At 39.1% G+C, this 21569-nt stretch overlaps 1 protein-coding gene across 1 annotated transcript; it reads left to right on the top strand.

Annotated features, from left to right (window-relative positions):
- Positions 1 to 6826: 6826 nt before the first annotated feature.
- LOC126715633 (1-acyl-sn-glycerol-3-phosphate acyltransferase BAT2, chloroplastic-like) lies at positions 6827 to 13432 on the top strand. The gene is made up of 8 exons (XM_050416342.1): positions 6827 to 7109; positions 7214 to 7257; positions 9903 to 9978; positions 10791 to 10985; positions 11077 to 11483; positions 11657 to 11758; positions 12216 to 12513; positions 13164 to 13432. Exons 1-7 carry the CDS (start codon positions 7064 to 7066, stop codon positions 12426 to 12428), a joined length of 1083 nt encoding a protein of 360 aa, XP_050272299.1. The 5' UTR covers positions 6827 to 7063; the 3' UTR covers positions 12429 to 12513; positions 13164 to 13432.
- The last annotated feature ends 8137 nt before the right edge of the window (positions 13433 to 21569 follow it).

The raw sequence follows: 21569 nt of genomic DNA, 5'->3' as shown, positions 1-21569 counted from the left end.
ATATCAACTAAAAATAGTTTTCTTTTAACTTATTTTTTCTAATGTTACCTGTAGGGTCACGTTCCAGAACGAACCAAAATTGTAGTTGGGTCAGGACGTGAATGGGCCCATACAATATCATTTGTAGAGAGTGGGATCGAAAGGCTAAGTCTCGTTTACCCGGCGGTGGTTTTTGTTAAGGTGTTCATACATAGCTCAGGTGTATTCACTTTAGGAACCCTCCCTTTCCTAGTGGGACTGGAGCCTCCTTTTAGGTTACATATTTTTTCTTTTATACCAGCATGCGTTCAATTTCCTTCGTCCACGTGTAGGGTCATCCTTTCCAAGACTGATACTTGTCCCATCTGTCCCATACCCGAGTCTTTGGGAGTAGTTGATAAAGCTAAAGAACACGGCTCTGTTAGGTGCAAAACTCAGTCTGGGAAAGGCAGTAAGGGCAGCTTTTCCTAGATATTTCAGATTTTCTTTTAAGATTGTCCCTATGCCGCTTTTGCCCCTTTTCTTGGTGGAGCTTTGGACCAGCCGAGGGCTGCACCGTCCTCGGCTGCCTCTCTGGGCCCATTTCTGCTTTATACTAATGAGCCTGGACTACCACCTCCTTCGGCTTGGGCCTTAAAGCTTCCCGTGAACAAGTGGGCCTGGCCCATATATTGTTGGGCCACACAATAGCCCCTCAAAACCCTGCTGTCCGACCTCTTGGTTGGAAAGGGAGGTTTTGGTAACTCCAAGCCTTTATTACGGCTCATTTAATTCGACCCTTCTCTGGCGTTGGCAATTCTCCAAATGCCCTGAGAACGCTCCGATCTACGAGATATCCTTCTTGATTTAGCCTTGATACGTTCTGTCCGTTTGGCTACCCGAAGTAGGTCTTTAATGTTTTCCCTTCACGAGACTTCTCAAATTCAATGGCTACTGATGACGTGGGGGAGCGGAACAGGCGCATTCTCGCTGGCAGATTTCCTTGAAGATCTGAACACATTTAATGCCATCCTCTTCGTCCCTTATATAAAGTGGGTGGACATGAGTTGTTTCTTCCATAAATGAATCCCTTAATCCCCCAGAAAACTGAAGTCCTTAGATTCTTCCCAGAATTTACATTTACCCTTTGATTATATCCCGACTCGTAATACGTTCGCCACAGTTATAGGTGATGAAGAAACCTTCTCCCTCCCAAAAATACCTTGTTTTGACCAAGCTCGAGATGGCTCGGTCGGGGCAAGGATGGCGGAGACTCAAGATTTGTCTTGCCTACCTTTCAGCCAAAATCCGAAGCAGGAACTCGTCACGTCGCACCTTCGACGTGACTGAGCCGAGGACACACAGCATCATCACCACCCGCTCTCTCACGAGCATATCTAATGTGGTACCGGTGTGCTAGGAGTCAGGACTGGGGCAGGGGCTAAATGCCCCTGCTTCTTCCTCTCTTCGTTCACTGGCGCCACCCTTTACTTTTCTTTCTTCTTCTTTCCACCACCAGCTCCATCCTGGGGCTTTTCTTTCTCTCTCTTTTGCTCCTTTCTCCTTCTTTTCATTTCTTCCCTCTTCTTCTCCTCCTTCTCTTGCTCATGTCCTCCATCTTCCTCATTCATCTCCTCCATCTTCTGCTCATGTCCTCCATCTTCTTCTTCCTTTGTGCTCTTTGGTGACAAGAGCTTGCTGAAGTGCTTCCATGTGTTCCAATTCTTCTTCCTTCTCCTTTATCTTTTTCTAAAAAAGGTTCTTCTCCTGATATGAACAGTACTGAGGCAGAGATTGGAGAAGCTTTGAAGGCGAGTTTAAAAGGCACCTGACTGTTTACTTATCTGTATTGCAGTGGTTATTGCTGCTTCGGCAGTTCACCTTTTGTAGAGGCTTGTTTAAGCCCTTCTTTGTACGTTGTAACAATTTTCCATATTAATAAAAGTTGCTATTCATTTATTTCGCATGTTCTGTTTTTATGTTTTATAAGTTTACACATGCTGCTCGGCTCAATAATATAGCATTTAAATTAATGACAACTAAGGCTGAAATATTTGTTAATAAAAAGGTGTCACCATAACTTTAATAAAATTATTTAACATAGCAAAGCCGACCAGTGAGGAACGAAACTCACCTTAAAATTAGCCAAGATGAGGACTAAGTGCTCGATACAGTGTAGGAAATAACTATCCGAGGACATTTCACTCGCCAAATGGACAGTTTCCTTAGGTTAATGAAAGTTGGGTCGTTTCGCCATCTTTTTAACACACTGGCTTTAACCTTTTACAGTATTTGAGCCGAGAACCTTCCCCATTCGAGTAGTCGGTTTCCTGAAAGGCTTGAGTCCGAGGACTTCGTAACACCTGGGTTCTGTCTTAAACTTAGATTTTTTCTCATTACTTGGATTCCCCATAGGTTTGAGTCCGAGGACCATGCAAACCCTAGGTTCTGTCCGAAACTTAGGTTTTCTCAGTACTTGGTTTCCCCATAGGCTTGGGTCCGAGGACCATACAAGGCCTAGGTTCTGTCCAAGACTCTTTGAGTTCAGCTTCTCCCTGTCCTCAGGTATTTCACGAGGTGCCGAGCAGGAAGTTGTCCTCGGCAACAGTTATTCCTTGGTGTGGGCCATTGCCCCTGGGCTCCCATGCAGATCAGGCCTGGGCCGCGAATTCACTTGGCCCATAACTTATAGGGTATTTATGTAGTTTTTGGTTACTTAGTACTTTTTGGCGTCCCAATGTTCGAGGTGCACCTTCCAGAGACTCCTTTAATCCCCTGGTTGCAGGTGGCGTTGGAGATTGAGCCTACGCCATCTTGTCCGTAGCGTTCCTTGGGACGCTGCGTGAATTAAATGCCACCACCTTATCTCTTTTAATAAATAGGAGAGAAAGTCACTTCATCCTCACACCAATTCTTTAGTTTTCTCCCAAATCACAGCTCCTATACTCAGTGCTGTCCTCCCTTAGCACAATATGTCTGAGGCGAGGGTTGGGAAGAAAGAAATCTCTCCGCCATCGAAGCACCGTGCCCTTATGAGACTGAAAATGGTGAGGTATGGGCACAGGAAGCATAAGTTCAAGAGAGTACTCCATTTCAATCGAGGGGAAAGGATGTCTCTCCCTTTTTTAGTCAAAATCCGAAGCAGGTTCTGTTCATACCAGAACTTTGGTGTGTCAGAAGAAAGATTCTCCGTCATCAGCGCCTCTGCCTTGTGGCGGGCGAATATTTAGAGAAAGCCCCTCGACTTCCAACTCCCTGCACCTTTCCTTCAGCGGTGTCAGGTTCAAGTTGGGTCTCTTTTGCTGTTTGAGTTGTGGGCAAGTGAAAGCGTTGAGGAAGAACAAGGTCTTGGAGCTGTAGCCAACCTCTCCTCTAATCTACTTCCTCGGCTTTACTTTATTCTCTTGTATCTTCCTTTCTTTTTGGTTATGTAGTGAGCTTTGACACAAACTGATTCTAGCTTTTCATTGTACGCTGTACTATTCCTTTGCTTTAGTCAAAAAAAATGGCGATTTCTTTACTTGTTTTGAATGCTGTTCCTTTGATAACACTACTTTGTGAGTTGGTGTGCTCCGCGTGGGTGTTTCCCCTCAACAGTATTTAAAGCAAGAACTCTTGAAACACAATCCAACTAATTCTAATCTACCGACACTATCAGGCATAATAATAATAACTCATGGTAAGTTGAATTTAGGAAACTAACCGAGATAGCGTTTGAACGTTCTGTAATAAGCGCGAGAATATTGTCTAAGGACGACAAATTCTAAATAATTCATCCGAGGGAGTAACCGAGCATTGCATGACTTCAGTTATGCTTTTGGAAACACGTTACTCCATTCCATACTGGTCCCTTTAGTGTTGAGGATCCGAGGGTAAGCTAGAGAATCCATGTAACACAGTTTTCCTTTTATGTAGTTGGTTTCCCCAGAGGCTTGGGTCCGAGAACCATACAAGGCCTTGGTTCTGTCCAAAACTTTTATCGTCTTTTTAAGTAGTTGGTTTCCCCAGAGGCTTGGGTCCGAGAACCATACAAGGCCTTGGTTCTGTCCAAAACTTTTATCGTCTTTTTAAGTAGTTGGTTTCCCCAGAGGCTTGGGTCCGAGGACCATACAAGGCCTTGGTTCTGTCCAAAACTTGTATTCTCTTTTTAAGTAGTTGGTTTCCCCAGAGACTTGGGTCCGAGGACCATACAAGGCCTTGGTTCTGTCCAAAACTTTTATCGTCTTTTTAAGTAGTTGGTTTCCCCAGAGGCTTGGGTCCGAGGACCATACAAGGCCTTGGTTCTGTCCAAAACTTGTATTCTCTTCTTAAGTAGTTGGTTTCCCCAGAGGCTTGGGTCCGAGGACCATACAAGGCCTTGGTTCTGTCCAAAACTTGTATTCTCTTGTTAAGTAGTTGGTTTCCCCAGAGGCTTGGGTCCGAGGACCATACAAGGCCTTGGTTATGTCCAAAACTTGTATTCTCTTGTTAAGTAGTTGGTTTCCCCAGAGGCTTGGGTCCGAAGACCATACAAGGCCTTGGTTCTGTCCAAAACTTGTATTCTCTTGTTAAGTAGTTGGTTTCCCCAGAGGCTTGGGTCCGAGGACCATACAAGGCCTTGGTTCTGTCCAAAACTTGTATTCTCTTTTTAAGTAGTTGGTTTCCCCAGAGGCTTGGGTCCGAGGACCATACAAGGCTTTGGTTCTGTCCAAAACTTGTATTCTCTTTTTAAGTAGTTGGTTTCCCCAGAGGCTTGGGTCCGAGGACCATACAAGGCCTTGGTTCTGTCCAAAACTTGTATTCTCTTCTTAAGTAGTTGGTTTCTCCAGAGGCTTGGGTCCGAGGACCATACAAGGCCTTGGTTCTGTCCAAAACTTGTATTCTCTTCTTAAGTAGTTGGTTTCCCCAGAGGCTTGGGTCCGAGGACCATACAAGGCCTTGGTTCTGTCCAAAACTTGTATTCTCTTCTTAAGTAGTTGGTTTCCCCAGAGGCTTGGGTCCGAGGACCATACAAGGCCTTGGTTCTGTCCAAAACTTGTATTCTCTTCTTAAGTAGTTGGTTTCCCCAGAGGCTTGGGTCTGAGGACCATACAAGGCCTTGGTTCTGTCCAAAACTTGTATTCTCTTGTTAAGTAGTTGGTTTCCCCAGAGGCTTGGGTCCGAGGACCATACAAGGCCTTGGTTCTGTCCAAAACTTGTATTCTCTTTTTAAGTAGTTGGTTTCCCCAGAGGCTTGGGTCTGAGGACCATACAAGGCCTTGGTTCTGTCCAAAACTTGTATTCTCTTTTTAAGTAGTTGGTTTCCCCAGAGGCTTGGGTCCGAGGACCATACAAGGCCTTGGTTCTGTCCAAAACTTGTATTCTCTTTTTAAGTAGTTGGTTTCCCCAGAGGCTTGGGTCCGAGGACCATACAAGGCCTTGGTTCTGTCCAAAACTTGTATTCTCTTTTTAAGTAGTTGGTTTCCCCAGAGGCTTGGGTCCGAGGACCATACAAGGCCTTGGTTCTGTCCAAAACTTGTATTCTCTTCTTAAGTAGTTGGTTTCCCCAGAGGCTTGGGTCCGAGGACCATACAAGGCCTTGGTTCTGTCCAAAACTTGTATTCTTCTTTATTTATTTATCTTCCGAAGGTTTAGCTCCTCGAATAAGGTGGGGGAAGCTAGCCTGATGTTTGAAGCCCCTAGACTTGCCCATGTCATTGACACCGTGGAACATAGCCCCTAGTGGGAACTTATGTTGGAATAGCAACAATGTGTCACCGGTGACAAAGGCACCCTCGTAGTCCTTTGTTCGACAGAAGCTCAACTTCACCACCGTTCGAGCTAACACGTAAGCCTCCCCACAGACGGCGCCAATTGTAGGGTCACGTTCCAGAACGAACCAAAATTGTAGTTGGGTCAGGACGTGAATGGGCCCATACAATATCATTTGTAGAGAGTGGGATCGAAAGGCTAAGTCGCGTTTACCCGGCGGTGGTTTTTGTTAAGGTGTTCATACATGGCTCAGGTGTATTCACTTTAGGAACCCTCCCTTTCCTAGTGGGACTGGAGCCTCCTTTTAGGTTACATATTTTTTCTTTTATACCAGCATGCGTTCAATTTCCTTCGTCCACGTGTAGGGTCATCCTTTCTAAGACTGATACTTGTCCCATCTGTCCCATACCCGAGTCTTTGGGAGTAGTTGATAAAGCTAAAGAACACGGCTCTGTTAGGTGCAAAACTCAGTCTGGGAAAGGCAGTAAGGGCAGCCTTTCCTAGATATTTCAGATTTTCTTTTAAGATTGTCCCTATGCCGCTTTTGCCCCTTTTCTTGGTGGAGCTTTGGACCAGCCGAGGGCTGCACCGTCCTCGGCTGCCTCTCTGGGCCCATTTCTGCTTTACACTAATGAGCCTGGACTACCACCTCCTTCGGCTTGGGCCTTAAAGCTTCCCGTGAACAAGTGGGCCTGGCCCATATATTGTTGGGCCACACATTACCAAACATTGCAAAATACAAAAAAATTATCTTTATGTAAGGTTTTTTTGACCGAAACAAACAGATCGATGATACATTCAACACAAAACGCCAATATGGCAAGTGGCATAGCAGTAATGTTTGAGTATTCCTTGTTAGTGAGCGCCAGGATGTATCAACCAATTTTGAGGCCAATAAAGCAAAAACTTCAAGTGAGACCTTTTATTTTATTTATTGTATTTGAATATTAATTAAATAATATTTATTTGATTAAGAATATTTTCATTATTATCTTCTAAATATTTTTAATGAATTTCTTGTTCATTGTTTTATTTTCACCCAATTTTTTTTTCTTTGTTTAATATTAATAGATTCTTTTTTTTTAATTTGTCAAAAAAGATTCTTTTTTTTAATTAAAAAAAAAAAAAAAAAAAGCAGGCGGGTGCATTGGAGAAGAAGACACAGCTAGAGAGTAATCCTAGTCAGTCCCACGCCAACTCCAACTCGCAAACACACCCAAACAGAAAAAAGCAGAGAATTTTCTGATTGACAAGACAAACACACGCGAGAAGATAAGGAACTTTGCAATCACAATTCAGCCCCGCTTTTTTTGGAGAATACTACATCGTTTTCTCAACTGAGACACAGTTTTTTTTTTTTTTTTCTTTTCTATCTATGGAAGTCGTTTCCCACTCTTCCACTACAATACTACACCGTTTTGGTACGCTCCTTTTCTCTCTCTCTCTCTCTCTCTCTCTCACACACACACTTTGTGTGTAACTGAACTGAATTGCTCTCTCTTGTTCTTGTTGCTTCAAATTTCAGGTTACAAGGATTCGAGGCTTTCCACTGCTTCATCTTTTTTGCCGGTAATTTTACGCTTTACCCTTAGCCTATGTTTGCTTGCTCAGAAAAAAAGAGAATATTAGGATATGAGTGAAATTGTCAGTGTTAGCGGAAGTTTGACTTTATTGGATTTCTTCATTTTCTCACTAACCAAGCATAATACTAGGTTTTCTTGATCGGAAATAAGCTTTCAATTGTTAGTTGCTGTAATATGAATTGCTTTTTAGTTAGTTACTTATCAAAGAAAAATTATTGAAATGCTTTTTTAGAGATTTTGGTTAATTGAGAAGTTCTGTTCTAGAATGATTATGTAGGATCTTTAGGAATTCGGCACTAAATTAGATTTCTTGATGAGATCTTGAAGCCTTCATTGATTGATGTTGAAGGGTCTAGGTAATGAAAAAGATTGGATCTTGAATATGTTTTGATGGCTGTTTGGTGTTAAAACAGTGAATGGAACAAGAAACAAAGAATGGTAGACACTACCCTCTTAAAAATAAACTGCTAGATATCAATGTTGTTGGATATAATAAAGCCTTTATATGATAGGCTATTACTAAACCGTTTCATAGAAGGACTAGAACTGAAACTGGGGGAAGAAACACTTTAAGCATTGTGGGATGTGAGACGACTATTTTAGACCTTAAAACTGTTGTTTTTCATATTTTTGTTTGAGTGGATGTCAGTGTCAGGATTACTTTCTTTTTTCTTTCTTTTTTGATAATCGTCTATTGACATTAAACAAGGGAAACATGAGGATAGTCTACCTTACAAGCAGAGACAAGTTCTGCAGGCAGATTATCATTATTGAAATAAAAAGACATGTTGGAGCGTATAGCAAGCTTTGCTGCTGTATGAGCCACAGAGTTGCATACCCGCTTAACCCATCGAAAACTAAAACGAAGACAAGAATCGGAGATACTAATAATATTACAAATGATGTTACTTATGGACCAATCAGATGGGAGGTCTCTATGAATTAAGGGCTCAAAACAAACTTTAGAGTCACCCTCAAAAATGACATAGCTCCATTGCTTGCTAGCAGCAATCTGAACCGCCCATAAGAGTGCAGTAGCTTCAGCTTGGAGAGGGGAGCACTCTTCATGCAATTTAGCCCAAACCTTCATAACCTTACCATTAGAGTCTCTAGCTATGACAGCTAAGGCAGTGACTGAATCCGAGACTGCTGCGTCAGTATTGATCTTGATCGAGCCTCGAGGGGGACGTTCCCATGTCAAGTGGGATAAGCTTGTTAGTTTACCGTTCTCAGCTGCCATCAAGGATTGAAACTCCAAAGATTTGGCTTGAATTTGCCTGCTAGCCTTCAGAATATCGATATTACCTCTGTTATGCAATTTATGATTTCTCAGGCTCCAAATCTCTTCTAGCACGAATGCCATGGTAAGAGAAATTGACCATTGAGTTACAGAGGAGTTTGCTGTCTTAGGTGGGTTCAAAACCAACATGATGATGTCCTCACATGTGGTGAGATTAGCTTCATTTGTTTTAAAACCCCAGCAGGTAGAATGCCATAGTGCTCGAGCTACTGGACAGGTCACAAACAATGGCAGCATGATTTAATCTCACTGCCACAGGGAATACAGCTTGGATCACTGGCAGTAACTCTGGACATCAGGTTCTCTCTAGTGGGCAGAGCATTAACACCTACTCTCCATAATAGTATTTTAATTCTCTCAGGTGCCTTGAACTTCCACAGCTTTCCTCATGGCACTTTGGGATGGTTATTGTTATTGGCTTGGTTGGTGCAAGTGCGATAGGCAGATTTAACCAAAAAGGCTCCCTTGGAAGTAGGTAAACAGATTAGTTTGTCAGCTCTCGAATTGAAGGGAATTGGGAGTGAGAGGATAGCTTGGGCTGAGGTAGGCTCAAACAATTCTTTTACCAAGCTTGCTCTCCAACTTCAAGATTCGCAATCAATAAGCTATGAAACTGTCAGAGGCGAGAGAGCATAAATATCTATCCTTGGTTTGGGGACGAAGTTGTGGATCCAGGGGACCCATGGATCCTTCCATATATTGATTGAGACTCCATCACCAATGAGATAACAAGCTCCTTTTACTATGATCTCTTTGGCACCTTCAATGGCTTTCCAGATTAGAGATGCATATTTAGGAGGATCTCTGTGTAGCCAATCATGATTGACTTTATATTTTGCTCTTAGGATTCTCATGCAGAGACTGTCTCTCCTTGATGCTACCGTCCAAGCTAATTTTGCCAGGAGGGCTTTGTTGCAATCCTTGGCTTTTTTAAAACCAAGGCCTCCCTTGCACTTAGGTTGACAAAGCTTGTCCCAAGCTTTACAAGCAACAAACTTACCATCCAAAGCCTTAGGTTTCCACCAGAATCGTCTTGCTAAAGCATCAAGCTTGTCACATATTTTGGTGGGGATGTTGAAAGAAGACATGGCATAGGTAGGCATGGCTTGTGCAATTGACTTAATTGATCATTTTGATTTTAGAGTTTAATTGTGTGTGCGTCTATAGTACACATCGCCTTATTTAATAAAATTTGTTATCCCCCCCCAAAAAAAAAAAAAAACATTTATCTAGCGACTTTGAGAAATGGAAATTTTCCTCTGCCTTTGATGCTGTTGTTATTTCCTGTGAAATTTGTTTTATGATTTCGTTGCTTTTGATCCTTCTTTCAGCAATCGTGCACTTACAGAGGACTTAATCCCCATTGCTTTCCACATAAACGGGCAGTTTTGAGAAATTCAACCATCTGTGAGTAATGTATCTCTATCATATAAGCACACTATAAATATGCTTCGTGCCCAAATAAATGATTAATGACTTGCGGCATTTTTTAACTGTTTAAGATTTATGTTGAAAGTTTACTACTGGTGATGTGGCCGATTCTCCATCTCTTGCTTAACCACCTGGATCATGAAATTAGTTCTTGGACTAGAAATCAGTGATATTATAAAAAATTTCCCTTGATATGGTTGAGTGGCTTAAAAGGACCCACATAGCTGACCTCAATTAGTCGGGGTTAATGATTAATTGAGTTGAGTGATATTAAAAATTACAGTAATGGGTTGTAGAAATAATGACGTGTGGTTTATGTTCTCATTTTTATGTTGTGTGATCATATAACAAGAATATATATTTAATTTCATATGGATGCACTTCCAAGAACTGCCATTTAAGAAAATGTAGCCCCAAGCCCACAATTGTCCTTCCTATTCGTTCCCCTTACAAACTACTCTACTTTGTCACCTGAACAGCAGATTAAAATGTCCACTTTGTTACTTATCCTCATTAGCTGATTCCCTGCTTTCTGTGCTTTTGCGGGTGGTGGAAATCATCAATGTTGGTCCCAATCCTTGCCAAAAAATGTCTTGAAATTTTCATTTGTTTTTTATTTTTTGGCTTTAAATATGACCACATAAAAAGTTTTTGCTCAAATTATTGATATATCTTCATGATTTTATAGACAATGTATCAAACTGTTTGTTATTCCTTCTTTTAGTTGATCCCTTATCTAGTGGCCATAATCTTTTAAATTTTTTGACTGTGCTCTTTTTCTTTAAAAGCTGCTCAAAGTAGGTATTCATGTGTTCCAAGGAAGGATGGCGGCGTACCGTGGAACTATTCTAAGCCAAAAGAAGAGTTGAATAGAACTTATTCTAATAATAAAGTCTGCAATAAAAATAGATTGTCCAGATACATAGTTGTAAGATCTGAACTTGCTGAAACAGGGTACCCTGATGCCAGCTACCCATTATCAGGTTTTTCTTTTCCGCCTTTTTCAGACACTCTCCATCTTTATATTCAAGCTTATAGCCTAATCCATTTCCTTTTAAAATCTCTGAAGTGCAGAACATAAGTTGAGCTCAAAAGTTAGAGGAATATGTTTTTATGTTGTCACTGCTTTCACTGCCATCTTTCTGTTTCTGCTGATGCTGGTGGTACATCCATTTGTACTCTTGTTTGATCGATACCGAAGAAAAGCTCAGCATTTCATTGCCAAAATTTGGGCAACTTTAACTGTCACTCCATTTATAAAAATTAAGTATGAGGGATTGGAGAATCTGCCTCCTTCTGATATTCCTGCTGTATATGTTTCCAACCACCAGAGCTTTTTAGACATCTATACTCTTCTCACTCTTGGAAGGAGCTTTAAGTTCATCAGCAAGACTTCAATATTCCTTTATCCCATTATTGGGTGGGCCATGTTTTTGTTGGGTGTCATCCCTTTGAAGCGCATGGACAGCAAAAGCCAGTTGGTAGTTCCTTTACTCTTTCACATTGTTTCTCATTGCAGTTGTCTTCATTTGGCATGTCTAGGTCAGATGGAAATGTACCACAACTGTTTTATCATAATTTTTTTTTCCTGTCTGGGTAAACTTAGTCTTGATCTGAAACTATAGATTTGAATTTTGGGATTTTTCTCATATAGGACTGCCTTAAGCGATGCATGGATCTTACAAAGAAGGGGGCCTCTGTATTTTTCTTCCCTGAGGGAACACGGAGTAAAGATGGAAAATTGGGTGCTTTCAAGGTGAGTTCACATCAGGAATCTTTTGGGGCTGATTTGATATGGTCATTTAGGGAAACAAGAACCGGAAACTCACCTGTAGTGTCTAGTTGCTGAGGATCATGAACAAAAAGGAAGAAAAAAATTTGATTCTTTAATTTTCTCTACAACCAAAATAGAAGATAGGTTAGAGTCCTATCATATTTATAACACATGTGTACTTTGACATGCTTTAGTACTTTTTCTTGCTGCATTTAAAAAGTCACCCCCATGGCAGTTCAAAGTTGAAGTGAACAATCTCTAGATAATTTCAATTTATGCAGTAATTATTTCCTATTTGGCTCCAGTCTGCTCCTCCTCTCTCAATTTGCATTACTTTCAATTTTTTTTATGAAAACTATGCTTGAGGGGAGATTCAGGAGTTCTATTAGTTTTCTCTGATTATATTTTTTTTTTTTTTTTTTTTGATGGTGATATGTAGAAAGGTGCATTCAGTGTTGCAGCAAAAACCAAAGTGCCAGTAGTACCTATTACCCTTAAGGGAACTGGCAAAATCATGCCTGCAGGAATGGAGGGCATCTTAAATTTAGGTTCTGTGGAAGTTGTTATTCATAAGCCTATAGAAGGAAGTGATCCAGAAGAACTATGCAATAAGGCTAGAAAAACAATTGCAGATGAGCTCAATCACCAATGACAAGATATCTGCTACAAGTTCTGTTTGATGTACACAGCATGATACTTAATCCTTTAATGTGGATTGAAGAAATTTAAAGTGGAAGGTATAAATCACTTGTCCTTGCTTCTTTTTTTTTTTCTTTTTTCTTTTTTCATTCTTTCCAAGTCACTGTGTCAGTATATGAAAAGTAAGGCGACTTTTATTGCCAATTAATATGATTGTCACACTCTGGGTTGCAATCTGTTATCTTGTCATATTTAGACTTGTAGCTTTCTTTTGTAAAGACTTCTGTAATCAAACTGAGACTATCGAAGTTTTCATCTTTTACCAAAACAAACATTTTCTCAGCTTTATAGATTGGTCCCTTTTGTTTCCTGAAGTTTACTTCCCAATCAATGCGCAATTCTTTTAATGTAGGTACTCAATATGTTCCTTGATTCTTGTAATTTTTGTACTTGAATTGTTGACCCCTTGTACACTCCCTGTGTACTAGGGTGTCCCTTTTTTGATATCAATAAAACTTATCAAAAAAAAATATATAGGTACTCAATATGGTTGATGTTGTTTCTTATTTTTGCTGGCTGTGTAATTCTGAAGCAGTGTCATTTGACTCTAGTTTGAACTGATTGTGGCTGTAACTTGTAATAGCTCTTAGCTTTGCCTGTCAATTAAGGCATTTTGAGGCAGTTTTGGGAGATGTTTGATACAATTGTTGAGCTCATAACAGGGGTTTTTTCTGCAATATTAATTCAGGAATTTTGAGGTGGTTTTCAGAGCTATCAGATACATTTCTTGAAGGTTGGGTGGTCTTTCTGCAGTGTCAATGGCTACAGTCTGCAATCGCCTATGTAATGACTTTCATTACATGGTCAGTCACATCCACGCACTAAATTGGTAGACAGACCATATATCACTAACAAATTTGTCGTGGTGCCTGAACTGTACTAGGCATTGTTTTTCATGTAGTGAATGATTATCTCAATAGAATTACAGATGCCTGTACATTTTGCCCTTCTGGCCCATTCTGTGCGCTTGCTGATAGTCCATATTGACTCTATAACTTATTGGATACTTCCTCATCATATTGCTGAGGACACATTATTCAACAATTCTGTTTTCCAAGTAAAGAAATACAAATTTTTAAAACTATCCTCAACTAGTAAATAAAAAAATATTGACTTTTTAATTATAATAAAAGATATGATAAAAAAAAATATCGAATTTTTATTCCAAAGAGTATTATATTTTGACATCAACATGATATAGAAACAAAAAATTTCATAACTTGATTGATGGAGTAATCGAATGATTGAATGAAAGGTCATGTGGAGGATGAAGAACATATGAAGAATATGATTATTCAAAGATAAGACAGAATATTTCATTTTCAGTTCACACGATGCAAGATGTGGAAAAAAAAGGAGGTAGAAATGTATTTGTGAACACAAGTGGTGCCTGCACTGCACCAAATATGGAATCTGGATAGGATATCCATCTCGGGGAGGATGGATTGGACAGCTGGGAGATGGGGTCTGGTAAACCAGGTCTATTGTGTGTCACGGACCTCACGGTTGTCTTCCTTTATATCTGTGGTAATAAAAATAATAAAAAATAAAAAGATAAAATATTATTTTGGACCTAAAATATTATCAAAATTTTATTTTTAATCATTATATTTTAAAAAATTAGTTTTTCATCCCTCAATTATTGAAAAGTTATTTTTTCACCTTAAAACTATTAAAAATGTTTTACTTTATATCTTTGAACTTTACCAAAAGTTTAATTTTCATCTCAAAACTATTTAAAAAGTTCTCTTATTATTATTATTTTGTCTTTAAACTATTAAAAAAGAATTTACAAATTTTAAGGGAAAATATAACTTTTTTTTAAGTTTAAGCATGAAAAACAAACTTTTAGTAAAGTTTATAAACTAAAATAGTATTTTACTCAAAATATATATATATATATATATATATATGTATATGAACAATGAAATCAAATAAAATAATGAACAAGTCACTAATTCAATTTCAACTTTCAATCCATTGACTTGGTCAATATCCTTCATGAATAGAACTTAAGTTTAAATACTAAGGTTCCATTTGGATACCGTTTATTTTGTTGAAAATTGAAAACACTGTAGTAAAATAATTTTTAAATATATAAATAGTATCGCGAGACTCATTTTTAATAAAACTTTTGTTAAAAAAAAGTTCATGGGTCCCGTAAATAATGCATGGGACCCATTGGAAAAGCACTTTGTATCTGAAATGCACTTCTCCCAAAAAAAAAAAAAAGGAACGCAAATTGATAAATTAATAAATAAAAACTGAATCAAATCATTTATTTAAAGAATATCAAACATAATGCATAGAAAGAAAGTCAAAATAAATATATATAAAAATAAAAATAAAAATAAAACCTTCCGTTTTCTTAATTTTATAAGCAAATTGATGCCTCTAAATTTAAAAGAAATTATAATAGGATCATTTAGACTTAACAGTGTCATGTAATTTAGAAGAGAAAATTTTACCATTTGCTTCTATCGACATCAAACAATAATATTATCAATTGAAAATCAAAAGGTATTCCGTACATTCTCGATAGATCTCTCATCTAACAGTGTTGCAAGAGTATTTAATTTTAATTTAGTTATTGACACAATTTTCTTTTTCACAATTTATTGAGATGATATATTGTGTGGGGCTATAAATAAGCCGAGCTGATTCAATATTAAAAGTTCAAGCTTGTTTATTCAATTTTATTTTGAACACAAGTCAAGCTTGAGTTTACCACCAAACAAGATTACAATTCAAACTTGATTCATTTTGTAAGGACTCAGTTCGTGACGACCCCGAAATAGTGTTGGGTTCTCACGTAAAAAGACTCAAATAATATCATTTGTAGAGCGTGGGTTTGAAAGGGTAGGCCTTGGTTACTAATCGGTGGTTAACCATAGTGTTCATACAAAAGTAAGCCAGGTTCGCTTCAAGGAGTCTTTCTCCTCGATACGGTCTGGGAGACTCTGGTTCTTGGCCTTTTTCCCAGCCCCTTACCCAGATTGCTTACTTCCCTTTTTATATTAGCTTGTATCCCTTATCCAACGTCCACGTGTAGGTTCGACTTTCTAGGACTGATACTTATCCCATCAGTCCATACCCAATATGGTTGGGGGTGGTTGTAAAAACTGAAGAGCATGTTTATGTCAGGTGCAGAGTATTCAATGGCAGTAATGGCAGCTTTCCCTTTGTCCTTGGTCGTCATACTATCTAGTGATCCTTTCTCTATTAACATAGATATTTTAGGTTTTTCCCAAAATTGTTCCTATACCGTTCTTGCCCTTTCTTTCAAGGGGACCTCGGATATGCCGAGGACAAAATCATCCTCGGCTATGTCTTAAGACTACTTGGACTTTTATTACACGTCCTCGGCTATATCCCTCCTCGGCTCGGGCCTTGGGTCCCAATGTAAAAATGGGCCAGGGCCACAAATTATTGGGCCCCACAATAGCCCCTCAAAATCCTGTTGTCCGACCTCTTAGTCGGAGAGGAGGGTTTTGGTGATGCCAAGCCTTTATTTCAATTCATTTAGCTCTGCCCTTCGTTAATGTTGGTGTCTCTTCATCTACTTAGGAAATGCGCCGAGTTACGAGACATTCGTCTAGATTTTCACACGGTGCGCTCTTGCCGTTACAGAGTACGAGGCGCATCTTTAATAGATTTACATTATGAGGCCGATCAAACCTGACGGTTATAGATGACATTGGGGAATTTGAACAGACACGATCTCGTTTGCAGATCTTCTTGGAAATCTGTACGGATTAAATGCCACTGAACTTACCTTCCATATAAGAAGCCAGATGAGAGGGTATTCCCTTCGCATAAAGACCCTTTAAACTTTCTAAAGCCTTGAACCTCAAGCTGTGCTCAAAGTTTTCTTTATCAGCACAGTCAAAGCTTATAGTGTGACATGTCTGAGGCAGAAGCGGGGGTGAAGAGACCACATCCTTTCCAAAAGCACCATGTCCCTTCGAAACTTAAGATGGCTCGATCAGGGCAGGGTTCGCAGAGACTCAAGATACTTCTCATCCTTCCTCAGTCAAAATCCGAAGTAGGAGCTAATCGTATCAAGCTTTTGGTGCAATTGAGCTGGGGTTGCTCACCATCAGCACCACCCGCTCTCCTATGAGCATAGCTAATATGGCACCAGCGTGTTAGGAGTTAGGACTGACGCAGGGACTCAGTATCCCTACTTCCTCATCTCTTCCTTTACTGGTGCCTCATTTTGCCTCCCCTTCTTCTTCTTTCTCATCACCAGATCCATCTTGGTGCTTTTACTTCTTCCTCTTCTTCTCCTCTTCCATCAAAGGGGGTCATCCTCTCAATATGATTGCTACTGGAACAGAGTTTAGAAAGACCTCTTGTTGTTGTTTGTTTTTTTTTAATTCTTGCTTTTGTAATTTGTTTCCTGTAGAGGCTTGTTTAAACCCTTCATTGTACGTTGTACTACTTCTTTATATTAATAAAAGTCAACATTGCTTTATTTTGTGTATTCTATCTTTTCTGCAATAGTTATGCCGTGAATAGATGTGCTATCATATGATTTCTTTTTCTTTTTATATTCTGAACGATGTTTAAGGCAGACATCCATATTAAGAAAAAAGATATTACTCTGAGCTTATTGAAACTATCCTGCACAATAGTGCCGACTTGAAAAAATGATATCTAGGGCAGAAACCCTTATTAAGAAAAATATATTATTCTGAGCTTATTGAAGCTATCCTGCACAATAATACCGACCTGAAAAAACGATATCTAGGGCAGAAACCCTTATTAAGAAAAAGATATTATTCTGAGCTTATTGAAACTATCTTGCACAATAGAGCCGACCTGAAAAAGGGTTGTATACCCCAAACTGATCGAGATAATGGCTGAATGCTCGGTGCTGTGCAGGAGGTAATCATCCGAGGATATGTAACCCAAAATGAACTGCCCACACGGGTCGCCGAGTACTAAGGTGTTTCGCCATCTTCCTAATGACCTTCATAGCCTTAGTCTTTTCTGGTATTCGGTCCGAGGACTGAGCGACTTAGAATTCTCCTTAAGTGGTTGGTTTTTCCATAGGTTTGAGTCCAAGGATCATGCAATATCTTGATTCTATCCAAAACTTAGCTTTCTTAAGTAGTTGGTTTCCCCATAGGTTTGGGTCCGAGGACCAGGCAATACCTTGATTCTGTCAAAAACTTAGCTTTTTTAAGTAGTTGGTTTCCCCATAAGTTTGTGTCCAAGGATCATGCAATACCTTGATTCTGTCCAAAACTTAGCTTTTTTAAGCAGTTGGTTTCCCCATAGGTTTGAGTCCGAGGACCATGCAACACCTTGGTTCTGTCCAAAACTTAGTTTTTTTAAGCAGTTGGTTTCCCCATAGGTTTGAGTCCGAGGACTATGCAACACCTTGGTTCTGTCCAAAACTTAGCTTTTTTAAGCAGTTGGTTTCCCCATAGGTTTGAGTCCGAGGACCATGCAATACCTTGGTTCTGTCCAAAACTTAGCTTTTTTAAGTAGTTGGTTTCCCCATAAGTTTGAATCCGAGGACCATGCAACACCTTGGTTCTGTCCAAAACTTAGCTTTTTTAAGCAGTTGGTTTCCCCATAGGTTTGAGTCCAATGACCATGCAATACCTTAGTTCTGTCCACAACTTAGCTTTTTTAAGTAGTTGGTTTCCCCATAAGTTTGAGTCCGAGGACCATGCAATACCTTGGTTCAAACTTAGCTTTTTTAAGTAGTTGGTTTCCCCATAGGTTTGGGTCCGAGGACTATGCAATACCTTAATTCTGTCCAAAACTTGTTTTTTAAGTAGTTGGTTTCCCCATAGGTTTGAGTCTGAGGACCATGCAATACCTTGGTTCTGTCCAAAACTTGATTTTTAAGTAGTTGGTTTCCCCATAGGTTTGAGTCCGAGAACCATGCAATACCTTGGTTCTGTCCAAAACTTGATTTTTAAGTAGTTGGGGGAATTAACCCCTCAGCTATGGCATGGGACATTGGTTTAGGGGGATTAGCTCCTCGGCCAAGCCCCTAAAACCATCCACGCTACTGATGTTTCGAAGCGTAGCCCCTATTGAAGAAACGTAGCCCCTAGTGGAACTTTATGCTAGGACACTACAACCGGCTGTTGGAAATAATGGGGGGACTTTCTCAACCCACCGCCTGTGCCAACACACAAGCCTTCCCACAGACGGCGCCAATTGTAAGGACTCAGTTCGTGACGACCTCGAAATAGTGTTGGGTTCGCACATAAAAAGGTCCAAACAATATCATTTGTAGAGCGTGGGTTTAAAAGGCTAGGCCTTGGTCACTGATCGGTGGTTAACCATGGTGTTCATACAAAAGTAAGCCAGGTTCGCTTCGAGGAGTCTTTCTCTTCGATACGATCTGGGAGGCTCTGGTTCTTGGCCTTTTTCCCAGCCCCTTCCCCAGATTGCTTACTTCCCCATTTTATATTAGCTTGTATCCCTTATCCAACGTCCACGTGTAGGTTCGACTTTCTAGGACTGATACTTGTCCCATTAGCCCATACCCAAAGTGGTTGGGGGTGGTTGTAAAAGTTGAAGAGCATGGTTCTGTCAGGTGCAGAGTATTCAATAGCAGTAATGACAGCTTTCCCTTTGTCCTTGGTCGTCATACTGTCCAGCAATCCTTTCTCTATTAACATAGATATTTTAGGTTTTTCCCAAAACTGTTCCTATACCGTTCTTGTCATTTCTTTCAGGGGGACCTCGGATATGCCGAGGACAGAATCATCTTCGGCTATGTCTCAAGACTGCTTGGACTTTTATTACACGTCCTCGGCTATATCCCTCCTCGGCTCGGGCCTTGGGCCCCAATGTAAAAATGGGCCAAGGCCACAAATTATTGGGCCCCACACATTTTATTGTCAAACAAGCTTGAACATGTTCACAAACTACTTGATTAACTTATTTATTTTTTATATTATTAAAATTAAAATTATAATTTTTTATTCCTTCGCAAATCAATGAATTTAATTTACAAATGGACTAATTATATTATCTATAAACTAGAAATAATAATTTGATATTATATAAACCTATTTACAAATTTACAAAATCCAATTTCAAGTCTATATAAATATATTTTTAGATGAGTATAAAATATAATTATATATAGTTAATTGAAACTCAATGTTTTTGAACATTTATTATGCTTAAACTTGACTTGTTTAATAGTTGAGCCTAAACTTAGATATAAACATAACTTGTTTTCTAAACAAATGAGCATAAATAAGTAAATTTCAAATCAACAACTTACCATTCTTTAGGGTGAGACCAAAGTTTTTCCCAAAAGTAAGACAAGACAAAATATTTGCATCCAGTCCCCCAGCTTTTCAAGCAAAAAGTCACGGAAGGTATTTATCTTGTTCAAAAGTCCTTGAAAAATTCTATTACAAAGGTCTCTAAAAAGTGTGGCCTTTGTGTGTTTTATTTTACGGTATCCGATCAACAAGTCTTCAAGTGGGGCTGATCTATTCAAATACTTTTTTTTAATAATTATTTTATTTGGTATGCAGAATAGACCATTATGTATAAAACCTGAGAAAATCCCCAAAACAAATAAAATCAAAGGGAATAACCATAAGATAGATTTTTAGAATACAATTTTCATACATAAGTCCTTTACATGTTAAAACCCCCTCTTTCATTTTTTTTTAAAAGTTAAATTACTAATTAGATTCTCTTATTATTAAATAAATTTCAATTTAATTGTTCAACTATTAGTATTGTCTAATTTAGCTCCTCAACTTTCAAAATTAAGTAAATTTGACCTTCTCTCTTTTTTAAATTTTAACAATTAGCTTATTTGATAAAAGAAGCACGTGTTAAAAGATTATTATGAATAGGGTGGTCCAAACTCATCCAAAGACTTGATCCACCGGAAGAAACCGGCCGGATCTGATCCAACGCTGGCCAACCCGACCATCGGATGGTCGGCGATGGGTCTTCACCACCATAAACCAACTTCGGCAAGTCAATTTCAATTTCCCTCCCTCAAAACTTGAAAAACCTGAACCAATTGACAAAAACTCAGATTTTAGCAAAAAGCCTAGATTTCGGCGATAATTTTCCAGATCTTGTGAAAAAAACCCAAATTCCGACGATATTTCACGTAGTTTCGATGAGATTTTAACCAAATCTAGCAAAATGTCATCGAATTTGGTGAGATTTTCGCCGAATCTAGCAAAATCTCAAAGAATCCAATGAGATTTTTGCCAGATCTGATTTTTCTCACTGTTTTCTCATTATTTTCTCAGATCTATGACGCTGCCCGACCCGTCCACCACTCATTGAAGGTCTAATCCGCCCGACCTGACTACTCTGGCGGTCGATGATGGGTGAGATTTTCTGCCACCCGATTCCGTCGGGCAAGTTCTGGGTTGGGCACAAACCCAACCCAGACCAACCCGAGGACAGCCTAATTATGAAAATGTAAAAAATTCACAATCAAATCAATTTCAACTATTAACTCAATTTAAATTTATAAGAAGAATAACCCATAGATAATGTCTATTTATTTTTATTTTTTTATACAAGATAAAAATTCTACTCTAACTTAATCTACGTGTATATGCGTGTGAAACTTCTTCTTGGAGGGTTTGAACCTTGACCCTTACCCCCCACACCTCACGAGCACTTGTGAAGTGACTATTGCACTAAGTATGTGCGATGGTTAGATAATATCTAGGTTGGAAATGCTAAAAAGTGTCCACTGACAATTGAGTTATGAGGCTTTTAGCAATACATTGATAGTTGAATAATTTCTTTTTAAAAATTCAATAGTTGGGGATGGATGGATTTAAACCAGGTATGTTTAAGTTAGAAATACTAATAAGTACCAGTAAAAATACAAAACTCTTAATAGTTGGGAAAGAGAAGACCAGATTTGAACAATTGCTTATTTGGTATTTTGTTTCGGATCGTTTCAAACTTTGCTTCGGAACACAATTTTCACAGATTAACTAATGATACTATACGGAATTTATAATATTAGAGAAAACCAGACTTGAACTTAGATGCCTCCATTAGAAACGAGAAAAAAAAAATCATTGAAGTACAAGAATTTTCAAACTGTCCAAATAAATCA

This window comes from Quercus robur, chromosome 2 (assembly GCF_932294415.1).
Source record: "Quercus robur chromosome 2, dhQueRobu3.1, whole genome shotgun sequence".
NCBI classification, from domain to species: Eukaryota; Viridiplantae; Streptophyta; class Magnoliopsida; order Fagales; family Fagaceae; genus Quercus; species Quercus robur.
Note: the sequence above shows the minus strand (reverse complement) of the source record. Positions and strands in the feature narration are given on the sequence as shown.